This window comes from Borostomias antarcticus (assembly GCF_949987555.1).
Source record: "Borostomias antarcticus genome assembly, chromosome: 19".
In the NCBI taxonomy this organism is placed as follows: domain Eukaryota; kingdom Metazoa; phylum Chordata; class Actinopteri; order Stomiiformes; family Stomiidae; genus Borostomias; species Borostomias antarcticus.
This window is the reverse complement of record NC_140252.1, coordinates 2,333,792-2,346,284: the sequence shown is the minus strand read 5'-3', so window position 1 is coordinate 2,346,284 and position 12,493 is coordinate 2,333,792. Positions and strand designations below refer to the sequence as shown.

The following is a 12,493-nucleotide window of genomic DNA, read 5'->3' as shown; positions in this document are numbered from 1 at the left end:
TTATCCGCCGAAGCCGTACAGGGTGCGTCCCTGGCGCTTCAGAGCGTAGACCACATCCATGGCGGTGACGGTCTTTCTCTTGGCGTGCTCGGTGTAAGTCACGGCATCACGGATGACGTTCTCCAGGAACACCTTCAGCACACCGCGGGTTTCTTCGTAGATCAGGCCAGAAATACACTTCACGCCACCACGACGAGCCAGACGACGGATCGCAGGCTTGGTGATTCCCTGGATGTTATCACGAAGAACCTTGCGATGGCGTTTGGCGCCTCCCTTGCCGAGTCCTTTTCCTCCCTTACCGCGGCCTGACATTTTTCACACTTCGTCTATCAAGTTGTTAGCTTGACTGCTGCACCCCAGAAGTGTGGCGTGTTTATTATGTCGTGAATGCGGATGTGATTGAACACAGTGGGCGCATTTTTCTGCCTGGGTGGAGCCCCACTGGATAGAACCTCTTACCTCAGCCCAACCCTTCAAGCAGCACGACCTCAACCAGGCCAGGTCCAGCCTGGCCTATGTGCGTGGCTGGCTTGTTTCTGTTAAAGTCCCAGTTAACCAAAATCAGAGATTTGCTTGAAAACACATTCTATGTGTTAGTGATGCATTGCTGATAACATGTAAAAATGGGATGAACCATGTGTAGTACTGAATTGTGAAGTTAGACCAGTTTTGTGTTTTTGACCAGTTTTGATTTCTGGATTTTCTGGGCGGGCTTAAAACCCACCTGCCCCTAATGTAAAATCGCCACTGATTCCATCTAATTCATCTAATTTCAGGAAGTAGGCTACTGGAGTTGTGCATAGGCACTACTGGTAGCCGCCAAACAGGACGGCCTTCGGCTGCTCCACCTCGTCCAGCATGATCACTAGTTATTCTTTGGTGAACGCTATCAGACGCTTCCTCTTCATATCTGCCATGTCGCTCAATATGTGCAGTTACCCTTGTTTTTTTTATAGGCCACATGTGCCAACACCGGTGCCTGATAGATTAAATTAGTCATCGTATCCGCGCGAATTCTAACGTGGGAATGCTACTGCCACAGGGGCAATTTATATGGGCATTATACCTTTGTTTGTATGATAACTAAATCAGTGGTCATTTTGCTATCATCATTGCCTATCATCATTAAAGTATTTTTTCCTGGCCTTTCAAGACATCCTCGACGGGGCTTATATGTCCCGATCCGATCCGTGCTCTTTCTTGGATATTTTATTTGATGTAATGTAATTTGATGTATGAATTGGGACTATCACGAGGTCTCGCTTTGACTCTTAAATACATTAGCAGATGAGCTTTCGGTGGATTAGCTTCCTTTTTGGTAATATTTAGACTGAAATCAAATAATTAAGACAGCACGTATTATATTGGCACGTCATTTCTGTGACTTTACGAATGGCCATCGATGTGTGCGGCATCGATTCATTCTTTTTTCAGAACCGCGCCCAGGGACAGCTCCTCTAACGATGTATCTTGGGATGGACCTAACGATGTATCTTCACGCGCACGCTAAGGGATAGTCTGGGAAACACTCGTAGGAAAAACTGTCCCTTCGCCAAGGTATACCTTGAGAAGCGTCTTAGTGCGGAGAAATTCGGCAAATCTGGGAAACGCGGCCCAGGACCAGTCATGAGTCCGTGAAACCCAAAAGCCTCATATTATAATTGCAGAAGCTTTCGGGAGTGAAATGTTTGCTGCAGAGGCGGGCGCTAGCGGTGACAGACTCCTCTGTAACACCATGGCTCTTCAAAAAATTCTAACCATTTGCTTCTCATTTCAGCTTTACTCGGGAGTTGAAAGAAGGAGACCTTATCATCCCATTCCTGCTGGCATCCAGGAAGGATGCATTTTCGTTTAGTTTTATGCATAGGCATTGCTAACTAAGAAAAAACTAGCTAATTCTAGACTGCTGGTTAAAACTAGCTAATTCTAGACTCAAGATTGAGCAGGAGAACCGAAGATTCAAATCCGTTCTAGCTTTATATAGTGTTAGGGCGGGGATATGCTAAGAACACCGCTCTACGTCATCCGGTACCGTTTTAAACCCGCCCAGAAAATCCAGAAATCTAAACTGGTCAAAAACACAAAACTGGTCTAACTTCACAATTCAGTACTACCCATGGTTCATCCCATTTTTACATGTTATCAGCAATGCATCACTAACACATAGAATGTGTTTTCAAGCAAATCTCTGATTTTGGTTAACTGGGACTTTAACAGAAACAAGCCAGCCACGCACATAGGCCAGGCTGGACCTGGCCTGGTTGAGGACGTGCTGCTTGAAGGGTTGGGCTGAGGTAGGAGGTTCTATCTAGTGGGGCTCCACCCAGGCAGAAAAATGCGCCTACTGTGTTCAATCACATCCGCATTCACGACATAATAAACACGCCACACTTCTGGAGTGCAGCAGTCAAGCGAACTACTTGATAGACGAAGTGTGAAAAATGTCAGGCCGCGGTAAGGGAGGGAAAGGACTCGGCAAGGGAGGCGCCAAACGCCATCGCAAGGTTCTTCGTGATAACATCCAGGGAATCACCAAGCCTGCGATCCGTCGTCTGGCTCGTCGTGGTGGCGTGAAGCGTATTTCTGGCCTGATCTACGAAGAAACCCGCGGTGTTCTGAAGGTGTTCCTGGAGAACGTCATCCGTGATGCCGTGACCTACACCGAGCACGCCAAGAGAAAGACCGTCACCGCCATGGATGTGGTCTACGCTCTGAAGCGCCAGGGACGCACCCTGTACGGCTTCGGCGGATAAGCGTTTTCTGGATAATTCGTGGCACACCGACCCAACGGCTCTTTTAAGAGCCACCCACATCTACAATTAAAAGCCATGTCTCTATGTCGAATGCTCAGGTCATGCGCAATAGATGCATGAATACATTTTATTTAAAAGCTCCAGATTAAATATTGTAAGATATTCTAAGTGCTGTATACAATTGCAGCTCACGAGCGGTAGCGTTAATAAAATCAACCGAGTGCCGTTATTGAACTACGTCAACAATTAAAGTAAGACCATCAGCTAGCGGAGTTAGAGGAAAAGACGTTTTCGCCGTTATTCCGATTGGAATTGTGTTAGAATGAATTGTTGTAGCTTGTAGCCTAGCCTAGGTCTCCCACTCAAATCGTCCCGGACGGCTCGGAAGTCGTTTCTATTGTGAAATATTTGTTTTCGCGTCGAGTCTGGCTGCGAGGCAATGCAAGAATGGCTGCTCCCCCCAACACTGCTGGCATTGTTTTCCTGTAGAAGAGGGTTGAATCCCACTCAACTGTCACCCACCGTAATGGGCTAATAGTCTAGAATCAGTCTACATGGTCATATTTCGTGATCGGCTACCGACGGGGATAACTAATCAATCGTAAATATCCTCGCCGTCGACCAAGCCTGCGATCCGTTTACTCTAACGTTACCGGGGGGCTTAGAAGAATAAGAAAACGCGCGCAATGCCCCAGGATTACAGAGACAACTGCATTGATCCCCAGAGGTGGACAATAAATTACACATTCGGGGATCAATTAATTACAGCACGCATCCCGAGCACACAATGTATACGAACATTAAACAAATCTACCACCACGGAATTGCATTATTTTATAGAATATGTGGGTGGCTCTTAAAAGAGCCTTTGGGTAGAATGGAGCGTGAAAAGCCGCCTCTTTACTTGGAGCTGGTGTACTTGGTCACTGCCTTGGTGCCCTCGGACACGGCGTGCTTGGCCAGCTCACCGGGGAGCAGCAGGCGCACGGCGGTCTGGATCTCCCTGGAGGTGATGGTTGAACGCTTGTTGTAGTGCGCCAGGCGAGAGGACTCTCCGGCAATGCGCTCGAAGATGTCGTTCACAAAGGAATTCATGATCCCCATGGCCTTGGAGGAAATGCCGGTGTCGGGGTGCACCTGCTTCAGGACTTTGTACACGTAGATAGCGTAGCTCTCCTTCCTCGACTTTCTGCGCTTCTTGCCGCCTTTGACAGCGGTCTTGGAGACGGCTTTCTTAGAGCCCTTCTTGGGCGCGGACTTTGCTGTATATTTAATTTTATTAGGTAAATTTCATGTTACAGGTTATTCACAACTTGGCAATGCCGACACAATATATACATTTACACATATTGCAGATAGACAAATAAAGGTTATTTACAAGAAAGTGAAAAGGCCTACTAGAAAATCAAGGCTGCTAGAAATAGACTAGGTCTTCTCAGGCTTCAGTTGGCCTGTCGGCATTTAAGTTCATCACAGTTTTAGGAGTGACCAGTTCAGTTCTGGAGATGCTTTCCTTAGGTCCATGGTTCTCCTTCTTCTTAGTTCAGTCCGTACACTCCTGAAGACCTCATCAGCATCAATAAAAATATTGTCCGTTGTCATTTTACAACGTGTTTTCCATATTTTAAAAACAGTTATACAAATACATATCCAAAATAATAAATGGGCTTCTACAGTGCTGTCAAAGTTATTATATAAGGTGCTTCTATGGCATGGTACCTTTAATCCTATGTCGCTCATTTTTTGCCATATTGTTTTGGATCTATCACAATCTATAAGAAGATGCCCAATGGTTTCTTTTTCTATGTTGCAGGTTGGCATCGGACATCTTGTGGTCTTTACATTACAGCTCCATTTGACCACGTTTCTCGCAGGCAGTCTGCCGTTAACAGTGAGCCACATAACGTCCCTCACTGCTCCGGAGATGTGTTCAGAGTTCAGGATCTCCGCCAGACGTTCACTTTGCTCCTGTGAGCAGTCTTTAAAAATATTAGGCCCACCATAGAGGTATTCGGTAATACTGTTATGAATCACCTTATTTGACTGTGTGATCCAGTTAATATTCAGGTCTTTATATTTGTGAATAAAATCACCATAAGCCAGTACATGATAAGGCTGGGACTCCCTGCGTTTACCCCTTAACCTTTGCCACTTATTCACCTCTCCCACCCAGGTGTCCTTTTGGGATATGCCTTTTGAGATGTTTTTGCAGAAGGCTACATTTAACTTCGCACCAACATCGACAGCACCGAGTCCTCCATTTTTCACACTTTTGTACATTAAAAACCTTTTTGTTACTTCTCTGTTGTTTCCCCAGATTAATTTCACACACATTTTGCTTATCCTTACCACGCTTGCATTGGGTGGTGGAAGGATTGTTGCAACAAAAAGCAGTTTGGATAAAACAAAAGTCTTTATTACACCTATCCGTGCACTATAACTAATTTCCCTGACCCCCCATTTATCTGTTACATCCAATATCTCTTTTTCCTTTCTGTCCCAATTTCGTTGGGCGCAGTCCTTATTACTGAAATATATGCCTAAGATTTTAACCTCCTCCTTCACCTCTAGGTCTATGTGCGGCCTCGCACTATCATCTCCTATCCAGGTACACTCAGTTTTTGTGTGGTTTAATTGTGCGCCAGCAGCTTTTTCATAGAGGTAGAAGTGCTCTCTTATTATGTCCAACTCTCTCAGATTTTTTACAAAAACAGTCACATCATCTGCGTAGGCAGTTACTTTGACCTTTGTGCCATTCATGTTTACTCCTTCAATTCTATTATCATTTCTTATTCGCTGTATAAGAGGACTGATTGCAATGACATAAAGAGCTGCGCTTAGCGGACAACCTTGCTTCACTCCCTTCTGGATGTTGATGTACTCGGTCACACTTCCATTCACTTTAACAGCCACCTGAGACCTGGCATATAACATCTTAACCATGTTTATAAAATCATGGGGAAAGCCATATTTTAATAAAACCTTCCACATGTAGTCTCTGTTTATAAAATCAAATGCCTTCTTCTGGTCGAAGCCTATTATGAAAAAGCCAGGTTCGTCAGGCTTCGATATCATTTCCCCGATCATGTTTAAGTTATCCCACATAACTCGGCCTTTAATAGCACATGTTTGTTCTTTTTCAATTATGTGGTCTAGTATTTTACTTAATCTTGTCATTATAATTTTTGCCAAGATCTTATAATCGATGTTAGTAAGTGTGATCTGTCTCCAGTTACTTATATCCTTTTCATCTCCTTTTTTGTAGATCATGGATACTATACCCTGATAAAAGCTGTCATGCATTCCTGTCGGACTATTCAAACCCTCATTAAAGGCGGAGGACAACAGATCAGCAATATCCTTGCTAAAAAATTGATAGAACTCAGTGGGGAGTCCGTCTGGGCCGGGTGACTTCCCTCGATTTAATAGGGAAATGGCCAGCTTGACTTCCTCTGGTGTGATGACCCTTATAAGTGAGGCACCGTCGACAACCTGCGTCAGCTGTAATTCCGAGAGGAAAACCTCCGTACCTTCCACCCCACTAGACTTATCAGCTCCATACATTTTGGTAAAACTATCTACTATAACTTTCTTTATATCATGATCCGTATCAACAATTTTACCTTCACTATTTCTTAACGAATCTATGCATTTGTAGTCGCTCCTTTCCTTGTACATCTTGATTACTTTGTGTATATTTGCGGGTTCATCAAAAGCTATACCTGCATGCATTTTAATAGTATTTGAATATTCATTATTAAAATTCATTAACTTTTCCTTAATCTCCTCAAAATCTTTTTCTTCTTGCTCTGTCAATGGAACGCTCTTAGGTCTACATTTAATGTCAAAAAAGAGTTTCATTAATTCCTTATATTCTTCATTTCGTTGTTTATTTAAGAATTTACATTTATAAATTAGGTGTCTCTTTAGACTGTTCTTCAACTCCTCCCATAACTCAACGCTTGTTTTTGTAAATATTCGTAAGTCTTTGACTCTTTCGATTTCCCTTCTGACACTCTTTAATATAACAGGGTCTTTTAGACAATTCACGTTCAGCTTCCAGCTATTCTGTCTTGGGCTGGGGACACTATCAAAGCTAACTGATGCTCTTACAGCTAAGTGGTCCGAGTTTACCCACACCTCTGTTCTATAGGACTGAACCTTTATCTTATCAGAGACATATATCCTATCTATGCGTGTCTTGATTCTTTGATCAAAACGTGAGAAGCCCGCCTCATCTGGATAAATCTCCCTGAAAGCATCTCTCATTTTGAACATATCGCATGTCTCTTTCAGAATCTTGCTTGTACGTGGTAGATTAAAAGGCGTTGTTGGTATGCGATCTTTAATGTCTGTAACTGTATTAAAATCCCCCGCTAAGACTATATTGTATCCACCACATAAGACCTCTTTTAGTTTGTGAAAAAGTCTGATCTTATCACTGCGGCTCTGGGATGTGTACACATTAATTAGGCGCAGTTTCTGCTTTCGTACAACACAATCCAATATTAACAGACGACCTGGTATTAATTCACGTTTTCGTAGTATTGCTATATTCTTAGTATTGAAAAATATACCGACTCCATCAGCTTTGTCACTCCCAATAGACATTTCTACACAGCCATGAGTCCATAAGTCTTTGACTTTTTGAATATCTTCCACAGAATTCGAATGTAGTTCTTGAGTGAAAATAATTTCAGCACTACTGTTCTTTAAAACATTCAGCTTTTCTTCTCTATTCTTAACGGAGTTTATTCCTCTTACATTTAATGTTGCTATATTAATAGCCATCATTAAGAAGAGAGGCCCTGTGACTTGCCACGAGTTCATGATAAATGAAATGGCTTCTTCCTGGGATCTCTATTCTTTCTGGGCTTTTTACCCTTCGTTTTGGTCCCTGGAGACGTTCTCTCCCTCTTACCCAATACTGGGAAATCATCTGATGTAACATTCAGGAAAGGTGTGGACTCACCCCCCTCTCTTTCACTGCTGCTGTTCACTCCACAGGAATCATCGAGGCTGTTGTCATCGGGGTTCACTTGATAGCTAGGAAGGCTGCCTTGTGTAGCTCCTTCCTTACTACATAGCCCACCGGCTTCCTCTGCTGGGCCGCACAGTTGAGCCACGGCGTCATCCAACTCGGCGCGTAGGCTGGCTGTTTCAGACACCGTGCATGGCACCGGGTGGCTGGGAAAGCTGTCCTGGATGGTTCCCTGTACTGGTTGGTTGGTTTCCTGTGATAGCCACATCACGTCGTCGCTGTTGACCACTATGAAATCGGGGTCAGACTCTGCTGCTGATGGCGTCGCTGATGAGGATGGTGTCATTTCGTCTGCTCCTTCTGCCGCCGCTGTCTCCGCCGCCGCCTCTGCTGGATCTGCCGTCGCCGCTGTCGTCGGCACCGCCGCCGCTGTCGTCGCCACTGCCGCATCTGGATCAGATGCCGCCGTGGCCTCCGCCGCCTCTGGAGCCGCTGCCATCTCCGCCGTCTCCACCGCCTCTGGAACCGCTATCGTCGCCGCTGATGTTCCTCGATCGGTCGCCTCTGGAACCGCTGTCGCCGCCGCCACTGATGTTCCTGGATCCGTCGCCTCCGCTGGTGCTGCTGTTGTCTCCGCTGGGGGCTGGTGGTTCTTCTGCGGTGTTGTGGCTGGGCCCTTCTCCGCTGCCGCCCTCGCCGCACGCTGATGGCTCGGTATGCGCTTGCGGGCTCCTGGTTCTGCCGTCGTGCTCTCTGTGCGTTGTCTGCCCTCAGGTGTTGGTGAAAACGCCGGGGCCGACTGTCGCCCTCTCTCTGCTGCTGCTGCTGCTGCTGTTCGCTGCTGGTTCTCTGCTGCTGCGGCGCCTCCTGCTGCTCTCGCCCGATTACTATATGAAGACGGGCAGGTGAAGTAGCTATGGCCTTCGCCTTGACACAGGGTGCAGGTCTCGGTGTTGGTGCACTGCTTCCCTTTGTGTCCGACTATTCCACAGCGCCAACACATGACCAAAACGCAGTCCTTTACTTGGTGGGAATTAGATTGGCAAATGTAACACCGCTGAATCTGTCCCGGGTAAGTAATCTTGCCGTTATATGGGCCGAGGGAAATGGAATTTGGCAGGGACGCGAGCCGCCCCTCGCCGTCACGGTTAAGTTTGACTCGGTATCGCCGCACACCAAACCACAGCCCAAGGTTGTCCAAAAGTTTCTCCACCGGCCGCAGGATGGTACAGTACCGGCGGAGGTAGTGCTCCACGTCATGGTCAGCGACCCTCGCGGTCCAGAACTTGACAATAATGGATAATATGTCAGCTGGGACGGAGGAGTGCGACTCAAAATCCTTCCATTCGCCGTCTGCTCTATCTGCGAATAGGCCGAGGAATTTCCGCAAAGAGCGGTCAGTGTGGAAGCTGAGCTCAAAGTCTCTCCTGGAGGGTAGCTCTATGAAGGAATAAACTTCGCTCACCTCGATCCAGGTAGTACTAAATAGACGTTGGCCAACAGTGTCTCGGGTGGGAGGCTCTCCCTTCCCGGTATAGCGTAACCTGACCCAGTGCCGTCCGGCTTGGTCGGGCAACATTTTTTTTTTTTTTTAAACAAAACACCGTCTTTTGTTTGGCGTTTCTCTAAACGTAAGAAATGGGGGGGGGGGGGGGGGGACCGCAGACACCGCAAGGTGCTGCGGTCAATCTTATTTTTTCGTTCCTGAAGCTCAAATAAATAAAGTTATTATGACTTAGCTGCCGGTTCGGGCATTTTTCTAGGTCTCGTTGCTTCTCAGGAACGAAAGTAAAGCGGCGGGTAGTCACCCGGTATATGTAGGGGGAGTATGCAAATGTTTAGGCAAGGCTCCCGTCGTTATCTGCGTTGAACTCTGACGTCCTCGTTTCCCCAACGAACCAAATTGACCGCGCATGCTCACGAACTCGCTCACCCCCCAGCCCACTTTCCCTGCTGTCGGGCGTGTGGTCTGACATCACTTTATTGGATGTAGCAGTGCTACATCTGGGCCGCGTTTCCCAGAGGCATCGTTAAGGCATCGTAGCGCTACGTGCTTCTTAAGAACGTCGTTAGCTCCACCTCTAGGTGGCGATGCGTTTCCCAGAACCTTCTTAAGCCAAGGTATACCTTGGCTACGAAGGCTCTGGGAAACAGCTCCACCCAAGGTACATCGTAAATCGCCCTTACGATGTACCTTCCGAAGATACATCGTTAGCCTTCCTTGGAGCCGAAGCGCTGTTTCCCAGAGCCTTCTTAGCCAAGGTATACCACAGCCAAGGGATACGTTACGAAGGGCGGTCGGACCCTTGGCGATGCGCTCCGTTCATCCCGTCATAGTTTTAGCTCGATTCGAGCTAAATTACACTTTTAAAAAGGAGAGTTGCAATACAGCGCACATCTATCTATCCTACCTGCGCGATTCACATAGTGTACACAAAATACAATTAACTTGAATGATGAAAATAATGTCAGCCTACAGAACACATCATGGGAATGTTGTTTTTAAAACTTTTATTGAGCCAAGCAACATATACGGACTATCCATAGCCTAATATAATCCACTTTGTGAACAACAACAACATTTTCTTATGTAAAGGGATAATTTGATGACATGACTTTTCTGTCTGTCTTTATATATTGTCAGACAGATATCCTGACGAATTGATTAATCCAATGAGGCCATCTAGATGAATAGTCAAATATCCTCACACACGCTCCAGAATATTGAAGAAAGCCTTCCCAGAACAGTGGAGGCTGTTATAGCTGCACAGGGGGGACCAACTCCATATGATGCCTATTCATTTAGAATGGGATGTCATGAAAGTTGCTATAGGTGTAATGTGTAGGTGGCCCAATACTGTTGTCCTTATAGTGTACTTTGCTAACAGATTCACAGTATTTAGTGATCTTACAAATGCTGTTTGTTATATTGTGTGCCTTCTTAAAAACCTCTACTGTTGTAATGTGGCAAGAAACAACAAATATACAGGATAAAGGGAACTTGTTTAATATTGGTTGGGAAAAAACATGGGCAGGTTTGTTCTTCAGACTTTTGTCCTGTAACAGGCGGTCTTTTTCCGGGGTGGGGTTGTTAGACCCATGCCCAACCCCCAACCTGGAGGGCCAGTTGTTGCTTTTCGTCTGGCCTCTACCCTGAACCTGCCCGGCATGGTTGAACCTGCTGGGGGGTGACCCCCCTCCAATATAGCCTTCATGGTCATGGAGGCACACAAGCCTTCCCACCACGACAAGGTAGCAACACGTAGGAAGGATGAGTGGTGTGGTGAGTGTATGTAGTGTGTGTGCGCAGTGTACTGTGGGGGGTGGGCAGTGTGTGTTAAGTGTATGTAGTGTGTGTGGTGAGTGTGTGCAGTGTGTCTCAGGCATCTGCATCATCTGCAAGGGAGGAAAATTCAATTAGTGACATTGAATGGAATGCATTCAGAATGTGAATAGACAGAGTATACAAAATACACACTTAGCCTACCTGGAGTTGGCAGAATGATGGGCACTGATATGGAGGGCCACACAAACTGTGCCTCTGCTAGGGCCTGCTGCCTGTTCTGCAGGTCCAGCCTCTCACGCTGCACACCCAGCCTCTGCCTCCCCACCTCCAGGAGCTCCTCGCTGCAGTCGCACCTCGCATCCGTGGTGTTCAGCTGCCTCTCACGGGGGGCGGGGGGGGGGGGGGGAAGTCATGGGGTGTGTGGGGAGAGCGTGTCGACGGGGTGGAGCAGTCTGACTGCGCTGGGGTCTCCTCTCCAGAGGACTGGGAGGCTTGGGGTGATTCAGCTGAGGGCTGGGAGGCTTGGAGTGATTCAGCTGAGGGCTGGATGTTGGAGGGGCCCTCTCCAGACTCCAAATCAAGGCCACCAGTGATGCCTTGGGAGGCTGTGAGGCCGATGATCGATAGGGCCTTCTCCTCCTCCGGGGTGAGGGAAGGCACGGTGCTCTGCCTCTCGGCGCACTGCCGCCACCCGGCTTTTGGCCTGACTGGCGAAGTCCTGCCATTTCTTGCTGACGACTGTCCACTCCCTGGGTGGCCCAGGAGTGGAAGCAGCCATCCGCGCTGCAATGCTCGCCCATGCAGCCTTCTTCAATGGGCTATATGCACAACTCCAGTATGCTACTTCCTGAAATTAGACATGCTTCTTTATTTCCTGTCTTACACTATTGGATGAAATGATTATTCAGGAATTCCTGAATAATCATTTCATCCAAAGTGTAGGTCAGGAAATAGAGAAGCATGTCTAATTTCAGGAAGTAGCCTACTGGAGTTGTGCATAGGCCCTACTGGTAGCCGCCAAACAGGACGGCCTTCGGTTGCTCCACCTCGTCCAGCATGATCACTAGTTATTCTTTGGTGAACGCTATCACACGCTTCCTCTTCATATCTGCCATGTCGCTCAATATGTGCAGTTACCCTTGTTTTTTTTATAGGCCACATGCGCCAACACCGGTGCCTGATAGATTAAATTAGTCATCGTATCCGCGTGGATTCTAACATGGGAATGCTACTGACACAGGTGCTATTCATATGAGCATTAAACCTTAGTTTGTGTGATGATTAAATTGGTGTTCATTTTGCGATCATCACTGCCTATTCATGTATTTTTTCATGCGCTTTCAAGACATCCCAGACGAGGCTTATATGACCCGATCCGATCCATGTTATTGCTGGTATATTAACTTTGATGCAATAGTAGGCTATGCATTGTGACTATCACGCGGGCTCGCCTTGACTCTTAGATATATTCGC

The 12,493-nt window shown here is 46.7% G+C and overlaps 2 protein-coding genes across 2 annotated transcripts; one reads left to right on the top strand and one right to left on the bottom strand.

Annotated features, from left to right (window-relative positions):
• Nucleotides 1-312, bottom strand: LOC311321565 (histone H4-like; the record flags this gene model as incomplete). Its single annotated transcript, XM_084453560.1, has 1 exon — nt 1-312. One exon carries the CDS (start codon nt 310-312, stop codon nt 1-3), a length of 312 nt encoding a protein of 103 aa, XP_084309686.1.
• A 2,129-nt stretch (nt 313-2,441) lies between these two features.
• LOC311321720 (histone H4) lies at nt 2,442-2,753 on the top strand (the record flags this gene model as incomplete). The annotated part of the gene is made up of 1 exon (XM_084453724.1): nt 2,442-2,753. The coding sequence occupies one exon, from the start codon at nt 2,442-2,444 to the stop codon at nt 2,751-2,753; it is 312 nt and encodes a 103-aa protein (XP_084309850.1).
• Nucleotides 2,754-12,493: the final 9,740 nt, after the last annotated feature.